The sequence below is a fragment of the Narcine bancroftii genome, chromosome 6, assembly GCF_036971445.1.
Source record: "Narcine bancroftii isolate sNarBan1 chromosome 6, sNarBan1.hap1, whole genome shotgun sequence".
Lineage (NCBI taxonomy): Eukaryota > Metazoa > Chordata > Chondrichthyes > Torpediniformes > Narcinidae > Narcine > Narcine bancroftii.
The window spans coordinates 63,918,081-63,938,015 of NC_091474.1; the positions used below are offsets into that span (position 1 = coordinate 63,918,081).

A 19,935-nucleotide genomic window follows, 5' to 3' on the forward strand; every position below is an offset into this window, starting at 1 on the left:
GCAGACAAAAGCAATTTCATGTAATGACATTGTTTTTAATTACGCGATCATTGTGGTGCACTGTGGTGCAGTAAGCAGACACAAAACACAGAAAAGACTGTACTGTAGGCTTTAATCCACTTAAACTCTGTAGTAGTTTCGGTAGCTCCACGTGTGACTGGCTGGCTCAAGTCTGCATCTAGGTCGGTGATTGACATGTCCATTTAAGGTATACAATCTAGGATACATTAAACCAGTCAGACAATGTTGTCATTCAATAAAAATACACCAGAAATTCATAAAATACATTTTAATTTGTCTTTCAATAAATTCTCTAAAATCCTGCCTTTTAAGTAACATGGGGTTTAATCTCCATCTATACATTCTTGCTGCACCATTTCATCAGATGCAAGGATCGACAATGAGATAGACAACAGACTCGCCAAGGCAAATAGCGCCTTTGGAAGACTACACAAAAGAGTCTGGAAAAACAACCAACTGAAAAACCTCACAAAGATAAGCGTATACAGAGCCGTTGTCATACCCACACTCCTGTTCGGCTCCGAATCATGGGTCCTCTACCGGCACCACCTACGGCTCCTAGAACGCTTCCACAAGCGTTGTCTCCGCTCCATCCTCAACATCCATTGGAGCGCTCACACCCCTAACGTCGAGGTACTCGAGATGGCAGAGGTCGACAGCATCGAGTCCACGCTGCTGAAGATCCAGCTGCGCTGGATGGGTCACGTCTCCAGAATGGAGGACCATCGCCTTCCCAAGATCGTATTATATGGCGAGCTCTCCACTGGCCACCGTGACAGAGGTGCACCAAAGAAAAGGTACAAGGACTGCCTAAAGAAATCTCTTGGTGCCTGCCACATTGACCACCGCCAGTGGGCTGATAACGCCTCAAACCGTGCATCTTGGCGCCTCACAGTTTGGCGGGCAGCAGCCTCCTTTGAAGAAGACCGCAGAGCCCACCTCACTGACAAAAGGCAAAGGAGGAAAAACCCAACACCCAACCCCAACCAACCAATTTTCCCTTGCAACCGCTGCAATCGTGTCTGCCTGTCCCGCATCGGACTGGTCAGCCACAAACGAGCCTGCAGCTGACGTGGACTTTTTACCCCCTCCATAAATCTTCGTCCGCGAAGCCAAGCCAAAGATACATTCTTGGAGGGATGTCCTCTAACTTTATTGTCAATATTAAGGGTGAATGGTCCGATAGTATTCTAGCTTTATATTCTGTTTTTCTTACTCTATCTTGCATACGAGCTGATAACAAAAATAGATCTATTCTTGAGTATGTTTTATGTCTAGCCGAGTAATATGAATATTCCTTTTCCTTTGGGTGTTGTTTCCAAAAGTTGCATTTCTTCCATCGATTTAATTATAAATTTGGTTACTTTGTTCTTTCTGTTAATTTTTTTCCCAGTTTTGTCCATATTTGAATCCAAATTCAGGTTGAAATCCCCTCCTATTAATATGTTCCCTTGCGTATCTGCTATCTTTAAAAAGCTATCTTGCATAAACTTTTGATCTTCTTCGTTAGGTGAATATACATTAAGTAGATTCCAAAACTCCGAATATATCTGACATTTTATCATTACATATCTCCCTGCTGGATCTATTATTTCCTCTTCTATTTTAAATGGCACATTTTTACTAATTAATATAGCTACTCCTCTTGCTTTTGAATTATACGATGCTGCTGTTACGTGTCCTACCCAATCTCTCTTTAATTTCTTGTGCTCCAATTCAGTTAAATGTGTTTCTTGCACAAATGCTATATCAATTTTTTCTTTTTTCAGTAAATTTAGCAGTTTCTTCCTTTTAATTTGGTTATGTATTCCATTAATATTTAAAGTCATATAGTTCAACGTAGCCATTTTATACTTTGTTTATCTTCCCTTTCCGTTTCTCCATCATTACCTTTCCTTCTTATCCATTTCTGTTTTCTTGTTTTGAACCCTTTATAAGACAACATTCCTAAAACATCAAACATTTTCCTTATTCTCCTATTTAAAACTTCTTTAGCCCCAATCTCCCCTTCCCCTCCTGAGTTGTCCTTTATCCCTTGTCGGACAACCACATCTCCCCTCTCCATTTGGATTTGCGAATTCACTCGCAAGCGTCAACTGATTTTGCAGTGACCGTAACTCCTCCTCACCCAGCCCCCCCCAGAAAAGATTTAACTTTTCATATGTAACAAAGGTCACTCTTTTAATTCCTTCCTCATTCCCTCTATTCCATTTCCTTCCCTTATTAATTCTTGTCTATACTCTCTATATTTTTCTCTAATACAGATACATTCATGTATGCACACTATACATATACACACATATACCTCTTTACCCACATACATATAAATCGTGGTCATTTTTACTCTTGTTACACGTCTTCATCTCTCAGTCTATTTTGTAATTGTTCTGCAAATTTTCGTGCTTCCTCTGGATCCGAGAATAGTCTGTTTTGCTGTCCTGGAATAAATATTTTCAATACCGCTGGATGCTTTAGTATAAATTTATACCCTTTCTTCCATAAAGTCGCCTTTGCTGTATTGAACTCCTTTCTCTTCTTCAGGAGTTCAAAACTTACATCTGGATAAATGAAGATTTTTCGCGCTTTGTACTCCAGTGGCTTGTTGTCCTCTCTTACTTTCTCCATTGTTTTCTCCAGTACCTTTTCTCTTGTAGTATATCTTAGGAATTTTACTAAAATAGATCTTGGCTTTTGTTGTGGTTGTGGTTTAAAGGCCAATGCTCTATGTGCCCTTTCTATTTCCATTTCTTGCTGTAGTTCTGGACATCCTAGGATCCTGGGGATCCAATCTTTTAGAAACTCTCTCATATTCTTGCCTTCTTCATCTTCCTTAAGGCCCACTATCTTTATGTTATTTCTTCTCTTATAATTTTCCATTATATCTATTTTCTGAGCTAACAGCTCTTGTGTCTCTTTAACTTTTTTATTAGATTCCTCTAATTTCTTTTTTAAGTCCTCTACCTCCATTTCTACTGCTGCTTCTCGTTCTTCCACCTTGTCCATTCTTTTTCCCATTTCTGATAAGGTCATATCTATTTTATTCATTTTCTCTTCTGTATTGTTTATTCTTCTTCTTAAATCATTAAATTCTTGCACTTGCCATTCTTTAAATGACTCCATGTATTCTTTAATAAGAGAAAGTATATCCTTTGTCTTGCCTTTCCCTTCTTCTTCTATTTCACTGTACTCTTCCTCTTCCTCTTCTTCTTCCTCTGGGTTGGCCATCTGTTGTTTCTTTGTTGTCCTTTTCTTCTCTTCTTTCTTGTTTTCATTGTCTTCTATGTTCTCCTCTTGCTGCAGCTGTTCTGCAGCTGTCATTGCCGGCTGTGGAGATCGACTCCCCAGCTGGTCACCCCTCCCGTCGGTGTGTTTTTTTGCATGCGCGGTTGCGCACTTTTACTCGGCTCAGCGAGCCATTTTTGTAGTCCACTTTCTACCGACCTGAGGGAGCGGGTTTCTCTCTCCACTGCGGGCCTCTTCGAACAGGTAAGGCCTTCTCCTTCTTCTTCCGTTGTCTTCTCTTCCTCTCTTCTTACCGTTGGTTTCGATTTTTCTTTTTTCGTCGCCATCTTCTTTCCACCTTTATACTCACTTTTCTTTAACTTGTATTTCTGTGCCTTTGTATTTTCTCTTGTTTTTCCCGACTTTTCTGGAGAGGGCTGGAGTTCACCGTCCGGCCACTACTCCATCACGTGACTCCCCCATAATAAATGAAATCTTGAAGATGATCTTCAAACAGGAGCAGGTCGTTCAGCATTAGCTGAATCCCTGATTCCTGAGCTTGTGTCTCCAAGCATTCAAATCAGAGTGGGTTTCAATTCAACTCTATTTACATACATACCTTAGTTCTACCGCACAATCCCGACTTTAATTCACAAATGAACTCCTGGCATCAATGTCTGAATGAGAGTGTTTCAGGCTTCCACTTCTTCACCTTTCTCCTGAAGAAACATCTCATCTCATGCTTCTCCTCCTTGAAAGGCCCAGCTCTAAAGATAGGGCTGCATTCCCTTTTATTGCTTCCTTCCCATCACATGACTTAATTTCTCAAACTCATCTATAGAATATCAAACACATCCATTTGTTTGCTGCTTGCAAATTCAGGAACTAAACAGATGCAATAAAGCTGACTACCACAAGGAGGACCCATTTAGAAGTGGGCAGGGACACGAGAAATTAGGCTGGTTTGGATGAGTGTTAAACCAGCTATCCCCTGGCACTCAGTCTATTGCTGACAGAATTTAAAACATCGACATCACATGACAAAACCAGCTTCATACATTCTGAACATGTCTTTAAATTAGTAATTATTATTAGTTCACACCAAAAATGGTGTCAATTCTGCCACCCCCACTACACTTCTCCACAACCCCTCCAACAACACCCCCATATACTTTCCTTGAAAGTAACTTCTACTGGTGTCTGATATTCCCCAATACCAATGTCAGTAACAATTATTCATTTGCCTCCCTACCGTCACCTCTGAGCAGCTATCCTCAGATCAGGAAAAGATAAAACTCGGGAGTCTCTTTCCATGGATACTGGCTGGCCAGTTGAATGTTTCCAACACTTAGTTTTTTATTTCAGATCTACACAATCTGCAGGTTTTTAAAAAAATTTCCATTATTAGGAATAGCAATAGCCTACGTCAACCCTGAACACTGTTTCGACGTTTACTGCATCATTATTACCCACATTCTCCCACCTTTCATTGTCTCAAATCGATTAATATCATATTTAAAATGAGCAGTGAGATTTCTGATCAGATTTCAGATTTATTGTGAGAGAACATACATGACATCACATACAACCCTGAGATTATTTTTTCTGTGGGGCAAGGCAGAGTTACCACTAATTGGTAGTGCAAAAAAAAACTACATAGTGTATACATGTAAACAAATAAAGAACAGTAAACAGATAACGAATGTAAACAAACTGGTATACAGAGAGAATTTTTTTTAAAAATCAATTAAGTGTCCTTAAATGAGCCCCTGATTGAGTTTGTCGTTGAGGAGTCTGATGATGGAGGGGTAGCAGGTGTTCCTGAACCTGGTGGTGCGAGTCTTGTGGCACTGATACCTCTTTCCTGACGGCAGCAGCGAGAACAGAGCATGAGCTGGGTGGTGATGATCCTTGATGAGTTCTGCTGCTCCCCGATGACTGTGTTCCCTGTTGATGTTCTCAACGGTGGGGAGGGTTCTGCCTGTGATCCTTGGCTGTATCCACTACCCTTCAACTGTCGTTAACTAACAATAATTGTAATTTGCAGAAAGTTTTCCAAAATTAACTCCTAAATGTGATCTGGTGCTAAGTTTTAATAACATCGCTGGTCATTCACTTACTCATAATAGAGATAATTTCCCACTGCTTCGGCTTTTGGTTCATCTTAATATCCTAAAAACAGATATACAAATCTAGCTTGTGAACTTGCACTTTAAAATTTGATCCTTACAACTCCTTAAACCTTTCTGCTTATTTTCTATATTTGTTTATGACACTGAAATGATAAAGGTACGTGGGATCCACCCTACCCATGGCCTTGGACCTTCTTTGGAAAGTATTCTGCATAGATCCACAGGAGGCCACCACTAAAATTCATTTGACACATTTACCCCCCATTCAAATTGTTCAACTCTTACTGTCTCTTTCTAAGAGTGGCAAAGTTAGTATAACGATTAGCAATGCTATTACAGGCACTGTCTGTAAGGAGTTTGTACGTTCTCTCAGTGTCTCCATGGGTTTCGTCCCATCCTCCAGCAACACATGTGGTTTGTAGGTCAATTGGTGTATTTGAGGGGCAGAAGAGTCAGTTACACAGTGCTGTAATTTTACATTTCAATCAATACTTCCATCTGCACCACTTCCAGTGCCATAAACAAACTTAGACCCTCAATCCAGGGTCCCATGCCCAAAATCCAGGCCAACAGTGCTCGGGCAATTTTGTCACAAGGTTGAATCATCCAACATCCCATTCTGTTTTGCATTCTCAGGTGGATGCAATGGATTTCAGAGCCACTGTTTTGAAGAGCTATGGGGTGTTCCTCTATATTTATGTATCAACAAACTCCATTATCGAGTTGTTATAGCTGTGGAAGTTTGCTGCAGTTTTTCTCACAACAATGAATACCCCTCAGAAGGTCCTTTTTCTGGCTGAAGCATTTTCAGGCCTGCAATTGTGAAAAGTACTACTTAAGTTCACATTTTCCTTTACCAGTAGGATAACAGCTGGAGCAAATGCCAATCATATTCTCATTAAATGCACAATTGAGCTTTCAACAGGGGCTGGCTTAATAATGAGAATGCCGGTTTCCCTTTTCCTAATTCACAGAAGAAAGATGAGGCAGAATCATTGAGGATCCCCTTCCACCCTGCACACAGCATCTTTCAGTTATTCCCATCGGGGGAGAGATACAGGAGGATCAGAGCCAGCACCACCAGGCTGAGAAACAGCTTCTTCCCACAGGCAGTGAGGATACTGAACAACCAAAGGAGCTGCTCACACTAACCAAACGAGACTCTCAGTAGTACAAAGCAGTATTTATTTATTTATTTATTTTAATAGCTATAATACTTGTCCTGCATATGTATTATTTGTCTAAACGTGTGTTATGTCTGATCGGAGAACACTGTTTCATCAGGTTGTATTTGTAAAATCAGATGACAATAAACTTAAGAATGATGCCTCAAACTCATGAGCTCTGCACAAACAATTTACACAATTCACACCTTGATCATGGGTCAATTCACTCACTCTTTGCAAAGGGTCACTCTTTCTTTGTACAGTATATTGCATTAAATAGAGAGACAGCTTCTATTTTGCACCTTACCCACAGAAACAGAAGGTGGAGAGAGATGCAAAACTGTTGCCGTCTCTATTCTGGAAGTCAAGATCACCTACTGACTGTCCCAAGAGGCTAAATAACCATGGCTGGTTCTAAGAAAACAGCCATGCACCAAGAAAAGGTGAGGCATCTGCCAAAGTGAAGCAGAATGTGGTGTGAGCACAGCGCTCCCCTGAATTGCAGGAAAGAACAAGGTGTTCTTACTGATGCCATCTGTGGGGGTGTTCCAGATCCAATACACAAGTCGCGCAAGCAGACTTCCATTTCAGCTGGAGACTGAAAGTGAGCTCTCTTTGCAGAACCATAATACATCACTCTTGAGAGAAATAGGGGAAAACTTCTCCCAATACAGCCCTGAACCCAATGTTTGCATCAAGCTGTGCATTAATCCTGGGTACACGAACAACAACTGTCACTATGCGTTGGCATCCTCGGTATTCTGAAGGAAGGATGAAGGATATCATGGAATATTCCATTCAGGTGGATCAAGCTGTGCTATCGGTCTCCAGTGGAAAGAGAAGTTGTGTAGAAAATCTCGGACCATGAGCTGATCAGGTTATGGTCTCCATAGTATGACATTATAGGAAAGGGTGATAGTGATCCTGGATGTATGGTTCCCCGAGCATAACTTTCCAAGCTCCAGAGAATTGCTGGTCAGGTGCTGAGAGGGGCTCGTTCCTAATTATTCATGCATACCGACCTTGAACAAGATACAGTAGGTGGTAAGACCATTATCCATCTTCTAGAATACATCTAGGAAAAGGATATAGTTGTCCTCGTCGAGGTTCATCTTGAGTAGCTGCAAAAACCTGGACTGTATTATCTTATGCTCTTCCTGGGACATTCACCCATTGCTGCTGAATCATTTAGTGGAGTGAAAGAAGCCCTTTGGTCAGTCTGAAATTCACAGGTCCTCCTGCATGAGGAGTGGACCACAACTGAACACTGTAGGCTGGCACAATACCAAGGGATGCCAAAGTTCAGAACAGCCAGCCCACGCTCTGCAGCAAGGGTGACAATTAAAGGCCCTCCCGGTATTATTCACCAAGGGATTGTAACCAATGCTAGAATGTATGTTCAAAAAAAAATTGATGGTTTTCCAATTGAATTGTGAGAGAATTCTAGATTCAAGATTCAATTTATTATCATGTAACAAAAAGTGTCATATTACATTAATAAATTGAATCTTGAATCTAGAATTCTCTCACAATTCGATTGGAAAACCATCACCATGCGTTGGCATCCTCGGTATTCTGAAGAAAGGATGAAGGATATCATGGAATATTCCATTCAGGTGGATCAAGCTGTGCTATTGTCTTTTGTCTGCTGTAAGGCAGACAGATTTGCCATTGACAGAAATTGCCTGAAGCACCTCTGACAGTCAGAAAAAGTGAAGCAAAAGAGAGTTCCCCCAGAGTTACCGAGAGTCCGTGAATTTGCCTTCAGTGCTCCTTCAGCCACACAGAGTCTAGTCCAAACCATGGGTAATGCGAACTCCAGATCCAAACCTCTGATACCACTAGGAACCCTTCCACTCCCACAGCACTCTCTCACATCCCGCTGCAATACCTGGTACTCCTTCACCCAGTTTCAAGCCAGTCTCCAGCAGTCCACAGCCTGGTGAGAACCCCTTGACCACATTATCCAGCAATCCGCGGCATCTGTGGGTTCCTCACCTCATGTCATCGGCAGCCCACTAAATGCATGGGTCTTTCAGCTGCAGAACTCCTCACTTGTCCGATGCCATGGTCACCAACCCATGGGTCATCTCCTCGGCTTCTCCTTCTCAGACGTGGGGATGGTGTCTCTGTTTTCTGGTACCCTGTGCCAGTCCTCCACTTCCCTGGAGTCTGCAAACCCTTGTGGCTGCTACCGATCATAGGCACCGCTATCTTGGGCACAGACCCCATGGTCACAAGGTTTTAAATAAAACTATTGTCAGCTCCTTTAATGGGCTGTTCAAAGCCTGGCAGTCGAACTGGGCGTTGAACCCCACGGGAACACTGCATCTCTGCTCCCTGGTCTCCGTGGGTCTGCACCAGAGGCTGTGCTGCTGTTTTAAAAAATATATACATGAATAGAAATAGATGCAAACCACGAGTTTGCCACAGAAATGATGGTCACATTGCAGTTTGCCAGGAAGTTTTTAAATTCTCCAGTATGCTCCATCTTCTTAATGATGTTCCAAACAGTTATTTTGGTAATCCTACAGTTTGGGCAATGTCTCTTACTGTTGTATTCTTGGTTTTCACCTTCATTGGCACAACTCTGGTCCTCATGTTGAAAAATGGCCACTACAGACTCCAAATGTGTTGAAAAGCTTAGCTCTCTAAACCAAGGTAAAGCAAATTCAAGGTTAGAATTCCAGCTGCATTTGGATCACATCACAAATATGAGGCAGAATAGCTCCTGGTAAGCATAACATTTGCAATCTCCTCCATCCTCTATTTCAATGATTCCTTCTTTCAAGCACAAGGTACAGTGATCACCTGGCCTGCATGAAGAACGGTAGTCTTTTCCACTGTACTGGGCCAACATCCCTCTCTTGTCCAACTCCATCAAACATGGGCCAACAAGCCCATAATTCAATTTGTATATTTGATCTGTTGCCCAACATAACATGGTAAATCTGATGAAGAATTTATTACAAGGTGGTCCTTGAGGGAGCAATGAGGTGCTTTGAAAATCCAGCTCGTGCATTCAAATAACAAGCTAGAACTGTAGTAAGTATGGTCCTATATTATGCAAAATGACATTTTGGATATTTGACCTTCCAGTTTTCAATGATAACACAATTTTTTAATCAAGTACCAAAAAAGGGAAATATTTTCAAAATAAAATACTGAACAAAAGGGGTTGCACGGTTAGTGCAATGCTTATACAGCGCCAGCGATTGGGAATGGGGTTTGAATCCTGTGCTATCTGTGAGGAGTTTGTACGATCTCCCCATGTCTATGTGGGTTTTACCCAGGGGCTCTGGTTTCCTCCCACTATGTAAGTTAATTGGGTATAAATTGGGCGGCACAGACTATTGGGCCGAAATGGCCTGTAACCATGCTGTATGTCTAAAAAAAAGTGTGACTGCGCACAATGGCGAACCAACCCCGCGTGTCATGGCCACGAAAGCGGGGCAGCCACATTAAGATGGCACCGTCAGGTTTTGGGAGTGCATCGTAGCCTCGGCCACAGCGTGAGTTTTTCACGCCGGCCCTTAAAGGCACGCGCAAGCATTCGAATAAAATCAGTTGAAAATGAAACTCACCCAGACCTGTTGTTGGCTTTCAATCACAGTAGCTATTGCTACATTGGTGACCCCGACAAGTTTCTGGCCTCTTAATCGTGGACACGGCAGCAGTGAACGCAGTCACTGTAAAACCGCACATGGTTCGGGAGAGTGGAAGTGCAGTTTCACCTGAGGCAGATAACCTCGGACTCAACGATGTTTTACTACGTCGTCAGCGCCCTCGACCAGTAAATGGCTGCCAGAGTGGATGACATGATTCACAACCCACCTGAGGAGGGTAAATACCCTGCGCTCAAACAGCTGCTCCTCAGCATGTTCGGCCTGTTGGGACACCAACACACTGCTAGGCTCATGCACCTGGATAGCTTAGGAGATAGGCCCCCATCCACCCTCATGGACGAGATGTTCGCCCTAGCAGAAGGACACAGACCATACCTTATGTTTGAGCAGGCATTCCTGGAGCAGATGCCAGATGATATCCAGCTTCTGTTGGTTGACAAAGACTTCTCCGACCCACGCAAGGTCGCAGCCCGAGCAGATGTCCTATGATGCACGAAGTGGGAAAACGAGGCCATCATGCGTCAGGTAATGCGCCCCGGGCCCAGCCAACAGCAAACGCGCCCCAAGAGCAAGATGGAGAGTCCGAATAACACCTGGTATTTTTACCACCAGCATTGGGGAGCCCAGGCATGCAAGTGCAGACAACCCTGCTCTTTCCAAGCCAACAGCCTCCTCCACTTGACCGACAAGTTGAGAGGCTGGCAATTTCTGATTGACACCGGCGCCAAGCTAAGCGTCATCCCACCAACTGCCCTGGAGACCCACACCCGACCACAAGGCCTCACATTACAGCCGGCTAACGGCTCTAACATCAGAACTTGCGGCACATGTAACGTGGAGATCCAGCTCAGTAGAGACAAGTTCCATTGGAGGTTCACGCTGGCCTCAGTGGGCACAGCGATCCTCGGGGCTGACTTCCTCCGAGCGCACAGCTTACTGGTCGACTTCAAAGGCAGGTGCCTGGTACACGCCCGCACATTCCAGATGGCCACAAGCGCTTGCGATCAGTGCATAGCCACAGTCAGCGCCCCCAAGGATAAATACGCCCGTGGAGTGATTCCACCGCCACCTCAAATCGACGAATTCCCAGTGATCTTATGGCCACAGATCACCTCCACGGCGTGCTGCACCACATTACAACCCAGGGCCCCCCACTTCACACCAAAGCCAGAAGGCTACCCACTGATAAATTACAGCTGGCCAAGGAGGAGTTCTCCCGCATGCAGGAGTTGGGGATTGTCCGCAGATCCAACAGCCCATTGGCATCCCCACTCCACATGGTCCCCAAAATCTCAGGCGGCTTGCGCCTTTGTGGAGACTTCCACCGCTTGAACAATGCGACTACGCCAGACTGTTACCCCATCCCCCACATCCAGGACTTCACTGCCATCCTGCATGGTGTGAGGGTCTTTTCAAAGGTCAACCTCGTACGGGGTTACCATCAGATTCCAGTAATCCTTGATGTCATCAGCAAGACAGCCATCATCACCCTATTCGGCCTGTTTGAACTCCTGAGAATGCCGTTCGGCCTCAAGAATGTGGCGCAAACATCTGAACTTTGAGTTCATATATCTCAATTACATACTTATCGCAAACCGAGATCATGGTGAGCACAGGGCCCACCATGGAAGGTCAGTGGAGACCTTTTGCGCCCCCTGGAAATCAAATATAGCGCCTTCGACAGGGAACACTTCCAGTACTTCCTGGAAGGCAGGCCATTTATGGTCTTCACAGACCACAAGCCCCTAACCCAAGCCATCGCGATGGCTAAAGACCCCTGGTTAGCGTGCCAGCAAAGGCATCTCTCCTACCTTTCCGAGTTCACTACATCCGAGATTTAGCTGGCAAGGACAATGCCGTGGCGGTTGCATTCTCGCGACCCACGATCCACACATTAGCACCCGGCCTTGACTACACTCGACTATCACAGGCACAAAAGGGGGACAGCGAGACACAAGCATTCCGCACTGCCATCACCAGCCTCCGCCTGGAGGATCTCAAGCTGCCAGATAGCTCTGACACGCTGCTATGTGACGTCTCCACCGGCATACCGCGTCAGGTAGTGCTGCAGCAGTGGAGGCAGCAAGCCTTCAAAATGGTCCACAAACTGGCGCACCCGTCCATCAAAGCCTCGTTGTGCATGGTGGCGGATCAATTCGTGTGGCATGGCCTCAAGAAACAGGTTGCTCAGATGGCGTGCAACTGCACCGGATGCCAGACCTCCAAAGTCCACCGCCAGGTAAAGATCCCGGTGCAGCATTTCGATCCCCCGGTGAAGCATTTTGAGCACATCCACATAAACATTGTGGGCCCCCTGCCAGCGTCCAGTGATGCTCGTTACCTGCTTACGGTGGTTAACTACATGATGAGGTGGCCTGAAGCCATCCCCCTCAAAGACACTTCCACCGAGTCCTGGGCCAGAGCGCTACTCGCCCATTGGATCACGAGGTTCGGAGTTCCAACACACATGACCAGCGACACAGGCGCCCAGTTTACATCTGCCCTCTGGACACAACTTGCAACCCTCCTGGGAATAAAGCTGCACCACGCCACCGCCTGCCAACCCCAGGCAAACGGGCTTGTGGAGTGATTCCACCACCACCTCAAATCTGCCCTCATGGCATGGCTGGTTGGTCCAAACTGGCGGACGAGCTCCCCTGGTATCAGGACAGCCCCCAAGGAAGATCTGCAAGCATCCTCCGCGGAGCTGGTTTACAGTGCACCCCTTTCCCTACCTACTAAGTTCCTCTGCCCAGGCACAGACTCCAACACCTGTACATGGACGCTGCTAATGGACTTGCGGGACAACTTGGCCGCATTGGCACCCCCTCCCCCACCATGGCATCCGGCCAACGTGTATCCCCAAGGACTTGGCCACCATGGACTTTGTGTTTGTGTGACGAGGCCCACGTCCAGCCCCGCTCCAACGTCCCTAGGAAGGCCCCTACAAAGTCCTGAAACAGGCGGGCAAGATATTCACCCTGGACATTGGGGGCAGAGATAAACTGTTTATGCCGGACAGGCTGAAAGCAGCACATTTAGACCCCAGCCAACCAGCGGTTATGGCTCTGCCCAAAAGACGGGGACAGCCACCCAAAGCAGTGAGATACTAAAACCAGTTCTGGGGGGTGGGGTTGTGTGGCAACACACAATGATACGCAGGCGAACCAGCCCCGCATGTCACGGCTGCAATACCGGGGCAGCCATGTTAAGATGGCACCGTCAGGTTTCAGGAATGCATCGTGGCCTCGGCCACAGTGTGTGCTTTTCAGCAGCACGGTGATGTCAATGCCGACGTGGGGTGGGGCTTGCGCCTGCCCTTAAAGGCACGCGTGGGCATTCGGATAAAGTCAGTTGAAACTGAAACTCACCCGACCTGTGGTTTGCTTTCAATCGCGGTTTATCATCAATGTGATGACCAAATTGACCGGTCATGTATGAAAGGAACCATGTGAGCATATGTTGGCAACTCAAGGTCATGCTTAGATGGAAGGGCAAATTGGTCAGCAATGATCTGATGGGCCAAAGGAGCCATGGCTGTGCTGTCCTTACACTATTTTTTCAAGTTGAGAATGAATATGGCTCTCAAGCCATCCATGTTTGGATGAAACTCATACTTCCTCCATTGAGACTGAACTGTGATAGCATAGTGAGAAGTAGATATGTATCACATCCTATCCAAACAAAACTCTTCTTCAGCAGCTTTGATGCCATCTTCACCCAATGATAGCAATTCCACCAAAATGTTATTCAACATCCTCAAACTTCAGGAAACGTGCACGCAGTGCAGCAGACAATCAAGGCTTCCTCAATAGCACTCCCCAAACCTATGATTTCTACCAACAAGAAGGACAAGAACAGAGGGCACATGGAAACACCACCACCAGTAGGTTCCCTATCAGACTGCATGTCATTCTGAATGGGAAGTGAATACTGCTGTTCCTTCATGCGCACTAGAACAAAATCTGGAATTTCCACACGAATCCTGTCACTGAGGTGATTGTTGCGGTTAAAGGCAGCTCACCACCACCTTATCAAGGAAAAGAGTTTAAGGTGCTAAATGCTGTCTCATGGACAATGCCTACATAATTTTTAAGAAAGCATTAAATTCAGTGAAATGTACAGAATGATCCTAATCGAAAAGAAGTGTAAAAATATTCCACAATACTTGGTTAACATCACTGTCATCAAACAATCACAAACTGACTTATTATCCCAGCACTTCACACTCCATTTTCATGACCTGAACATCACTAGGACAAACTCGGGGCAATGAATTCATTTGCTTCCAGTGGTGCCATGAACTACAAACATGGGTGATTTATAAGAGGGTTTTAAGCAGTAAAAGAAGAGGAGCAGGGCTGGCATGGTTAGTGCATTGCTATTTTGGCGCCGTTGACCTCGGTTCGAATCTGGTGCTGTCTGTAAGGAGTTCGCACGTTCTCTGAGTGTCTGCATAGGTTTCTTCTATGTGCTGCAGATTTCTTCCATCCTTTAACAATGTATAAGGTGTTGTAGATTAATTGGTTTACTTGGGGGGGTGGGGGGCGGCATGCGCTGGAAGGGCCTGTTACCGTGTCTTATGGCAAAAAATAAATTGGCATAGGTATACTTGCGCACATGCTCATACTCCCTTGTGCACTCAAGGGCACACACGGTCAGTATACAGAGAAGCTCAGAACTCCTGCTACATCAGTGGTTCTCAACTTTTTCTTTCCACTCACATCCTACTTTAAGTAATCCCTATGCCATCGGTACTCTGTGATTATTAAGGTGGGATGTGGGTGGGAAGGGAAGGTTGGGAACCACTACTCTCAACCCAATTGCTACTAAAATATTTTGCTTGAGAAAAATTGTCATTGGCCCATTTCCTTTGGACTTATGAAATCCTGCACATAACAAGTCAATGAGGTATGATTAAAACAGTGGTTTTCAATCTTTTTCTTTCAACCCACATATCACCTTAAGCAATTCCTTTCTAATCACAGAGCACCTATGGCATAGGGAATAGTTAAAGTGGGATGTGAGTGGAAAGAAAAATGTTGAGAACCACTGGGCTACATTCCTTGCAACAAGCTTGGTGAACAAATACCTTTGTTTTGGAGCAACTCCTTACCTTTCTCCTTATGCTCTGGCTCTGGCTGATTGCTGCTGCTTGAGCTAATGCTGGCATCAAACCCTGTTGGAGAGACATTGCCCTCAGACTGCCCCTCTTGCAGCTCCCCAGTCATACTATCAACCTCATTAGTGCTGTCAGTCTCACTTTTCACGCTCTGGACTTCCTCCTGGCTTGCAACTAGCCTTTGAGGGATCACTGTGTTTGGCGGTGGTCTGGTGGTCTCTGTCACCATCACGGAGACAGGAGACTCGGGGGTGGTGGGTGGTGTATTGAGCACGGAGTTGCTGCCACTGCTGGGCATCTCGCCCTTCTTATCCGGTTTTTCAGTTGGCTTCTCTTCACTCGACTTGACAGGTGAGATAACTAATGCAGCCGTTTCTGCTTCGCCGTGCATCAACCTCTCTTCCTCTTTAGCAGTCTCAGCCAATGACTCAGGCTTTGCCTCTTCCAGGGCCACAGGTGGAGATGATGTGGTCTCAGTATCAGAATCAGAAAAGAGCTCCTTAAGAACTTTTTTAGGCCACTGGATCTGGATGCTTGACCATACATCTTTTCGGTCCTTTATTTTTGTGTTCTGAGCCCTTAATTCAGAATTGTTTAAAAGTTTGACCCTTTTCTCAGGCACTTCTGAAAAACCAGAGTACAGCTGGGTCATGTGCAGAGGTTTCCTCTTTTCCTGCAGTCCATTATGCTTCCTTGCGGAGCCATTTTTTACCTCAGTTCTTTCATCATCTTCATCTGAGCTGCTGTTGGTGCTTGTGCTGTTGAGGGGAGATTCTTTGTCCTTTGACTTCTCACCCTTGTGGTTTGGGGATTCATTTTTAACCCAGTCTTCAGCCCCTCTCTTTCTCCTCCTGGCACGCTTCACATGCGATTTTGTCCGCCTCTCACCCAGTTCTTTCAGCAACGTTAGTTTCGTGGGCTCCTGTCCTTCCTCCTCGTCTCCCTCTTCCTCAGAACATTTGCCTCTGCTCAACCAATCGATGGAGTCTGGCAAGTTTCCCAGCTTGGCGCCGGATGGAGGTGTACTGGGCAGCCTCGTAACAGGAAAGTTCCTCTGGTCCTCAAGGGCTGACTCATTACTTCCCTGAATTGCTGCATGCTCTTCAGGGCCTTTTCTCCAAGTGGCCACCCTGTGGTCATCATCATCACTTTCCTCAGAACTCTCTGAAGCTGTTAATAAAATAAAGTCAAATAAATAAGTCTTAAAAACCAAGAGTCATTCGACTTTTCCTCTAATGAATAGTGGTCTTTAAACCCATTATATGTACCATTATATGTTATATGTACATATTATATGTAACCATGTACCATTACCATGTACCACAGATATGTATCCATGTACCATTATATTACATGTAACCATGCACCATTATGTTATATGTACCATTATATTACATGTAACCATGTACCATTATATGTACCATTATATTATATGTAACCATGTCCCATTATATGTAACCATGTCCCATTATATGTAACCATGTACCATTCACACAGAGGCTCAGATTCAAAATAGTCACAATAAATAGACCATGGGTTTTTAAGGGGTGACATAGTTGGCATCGTGGTCAGCACAGCTCCGTTACACCACTAGGGTTCCAATCTCTGTTAGTTGTTTGTACCTTCTCCCCGTGCCTGCATGGGTTTCCTCTGGGGATCCAGTTTCCTCCCACCCTTCAAAAACGTACCGGGAGTTGTATGTCAATTGGGTGTAAATTGGGCAGCATGGGCTTGTGGGCTGAAAGGGCCTTGTTATCATGCTGCAGGTCTAAATTTAATTTAATTTTTAAAAATATTAAAAGGCAACATTCGAAAGACCACAAACCCAAAAGTTCAGGTTTTCCACATTCAGCATCAGTAAATTGATCGTCACCCAAATATCATCAAAATAATCTTTTGATTCTAGAGTTTCATCAGGCAAATCCTGAAGATCCTTGGTGAAAATCATAAATGCTGGAAACCAGAAGCAAAAATTGAAAATGCTGAAAGCACTCAGCAGGACAAACAACATCTGTGGAGAGAGAAGCGGAGTTAACATTTCCGTTCTAGTGAAGTCTTCAATGTGAAATATCATCTTGGTTTTTCTTTTCACATATGATTGCTCAACTTTTCCAGCCTTTTCTTCCAGTCTTAAGTTTGGGTCTGACTTGCTCTTGCCTATGGTGTGGTGGTGAGCATCATTACATACAGGGAATTGAGACCAAAGCCCTCTATTCGAGCAGGCAAAAAATTTCATTGGTGCAAGTTGAAGCAAACCAGGTGAATTTTCAATTGTTCACATGAGATTACACACTCACTCAAATCAACGAGTCACAGATTAAAATACCAATGATGTTGGTTGGGCTTCGGATGCAGTTGCCTGGCTATTTTTTAGTGAGGACCATTGAAAAATAATTAATTGTAGGACTTTGCAGCATGTTGAGGAAATCATAAAGATGGCATAACTTCCACCACCTAAATGACAGAAGGAGAAGACGAAATGAACTGACCCAGTATGTAAAAGTAGAAGACACAAATTTCTTGTTTATTTTCATTGTGTGATGACATTGTTTAATGTATCATATATGTTGAACGTTGAGTGGGTGGGGAGGGGGGTGAAGGAGGGAGGGAAGGGAGGGGGAAAAGGGGAGAAAATGACACTGTGTATATTCAAGAGGGAAATGTTTGTGTGCATTTTGGTCAGTATGGTTCTTAGTGTGAAAAATAAAAAAAAAAAAAAAAAATAAAAAAAGATGGCACATATATTCAACCCAGTCTTTTCTTTACTGGGTGCACAAGGTGTACCTAAGTATCAGTACACAGATTGTTCTTCACCAAATTAGCAAAGGAACTAAATGTAATGAATGAGAACTTCTCAAAAATATTTTCAAGGAGTAATTTGGGAACAAAGTATCACACAAAGCCATGGAGAAAATTCCTTTAAATTAATTGAATTATTAATTTAAGTTCCTGCTCTTTTTTCCCCTTCCTCTTCTATCTAACATTCCTTCCTATTCTCCTTCTACTAGCAGTACATCTTTCTTGATGTCCCAACCCCAGCATGTCTAACTCCACCCTCCTTCTACCCACACACCCTTCATTCTTCTCATCTCCCTCCTCCTCCTCATGTGGCACAATTCATTTGGAACAAGCATTTGCCATGGGAATATTCCATCCTCTTTCATTCTAAGTATCGAGGTACTCCAGTGGTTGCAGCCTTGTATTGGGTACCATCAATGCTTTCCAAATCTGTGGATTCAAGTCTCTGATAAGCTATTCCTGCTTCTCTTGTTCAGGTTTCAGAAAGTCATGTATAGTGGGTGACAGAAAAGATTTGTATTAACAAACACCTACACAACCTCAGAATGTCCCAGAGGGCTTTCCACCTATAAGGCATCCTTGAAGTTAGACAAGCTGTAGAAAATACAATAGAAAATTGGTGCACAGGAAGATCTCACAAACATGAAGGAAATAAATGACCAAATGCATTGATTGAGTGATGCTGATCAACAGATTGACATTGTCCAGGGAAACCTCTCACTTGCTACTTCAAAATAGTAGAGTATTTGCAATCCATCACCACTGCCTATGGAGTTGCCCAGGCCTTGTTTTAATATCTCTGCCTCTTTCAAGGATGTGTTGCACTCTCTCTCGGCATTGGATGAGCTGGGGTTTCAGAATCAGAATTCATTGTCATAAACAAATTATGAATTTCGGTGTTTTGTGGCAGCATCATATTCTAACCATCTTACATGATTACTATAAAAAAAAAACAGTACATGAAAAGTAAGGCACTGTCTTTGGTTCATTGATCATTCAGGAATCTGATGGCAGCGCGGAAGAAGCTGTCCTTGTGCCATTGAGTGCTCGTCTGTAGGCTCCTGTACCTTTTCCATGGCGGTAGCAGAATGAAGAGGGCATGGTCTGGGTGGTGTGGGTCTTTGAGGATAGAGGCTGCTTTTTTAATACACCGCCGCATGTAGATGTCCTCGATGGAGTGGTCTGGTGCCTGTGATGTCACAGACCAAGATAACAACCCTCTGGAGTTTATTCTTGTCCTGAGTGTTGGCGCCTCCGTACCAGACAGTGATGCAACCAGCCAGAATGCTCTCCACAGTACACTTGTAGAGGTTTATGAGAGTCTTCAGTGATAACGAACCTCCTGAGACACCTCATGAAGTATAGCTGCTGATGAGCCTTCTTTGTGATTGCATAGAAGGTCCAGGTCAGATCCTCAGAGATGTTGACACCCAGAAATTTGAAGTTCTTGACCCTCTCCACTAGTGAGCCCTCAATGAGGACTGGGTCATGTTTCCCTAACTTCCTCCTGAAGTCCACAATCATCACCTTGGTTTTGCTGATGTTGAGCGCAAGGTTGTTGCCGTTACACCATTCAACGAGCTGATCTATCTCCCTCCAGTACACTTCCTCATAGCCATTTTGATTCTGCTGACAATTGTGGTGTCATCGGCACACTTGTAGATGGCATTGGAATTGTGCCTGGCCACACAAGTCGGGTGCTAAGTATGCATCCTTGGGGTGTACCTGTGTTAATAATCAGTGAGGAGGAGACATTGTTTCCAATTCGTACTGACTGAGGTCTTCTGACTTCTGCCAGTCTCCAGAGTGAGACCAAAATTCAAGATCTTCTCATGCGGAAACGAAAG

At 44.5% G+C, this 19,935-nt stretch overlaps 1 protein-coding gene across 10 annotated transcripts in view; it reads right to left on the reverse strand.

Annotated features, from left to right (window-relative positions):
• The window catches only part of arid4b (AT-rich interaction domain 4B), a 239,110-nt gene that overhangs the window by 17,735 nt on the left and 201,440 nt on the right, over positions 1–19,935 (reverse strand). For 9 of the 10 annotated variants that reach the window (XM_069885135.1, XM_069885139.1, XM_069885133.1 and 6 more), the window contains one exon: positions 15,284–16,459. In XM_069885135.1, coding sequence (XP_069741236.1) covers positions 15,284–16,459 — 1,176 coding nt within the window. Of the gene's footprint in view, positions 1–127; positions 218–15,283; positions 16,460–19,935 lie in introns of those variants that run through there. The other variant, XM_069885140.1, reaches the window with a different exon arrangement.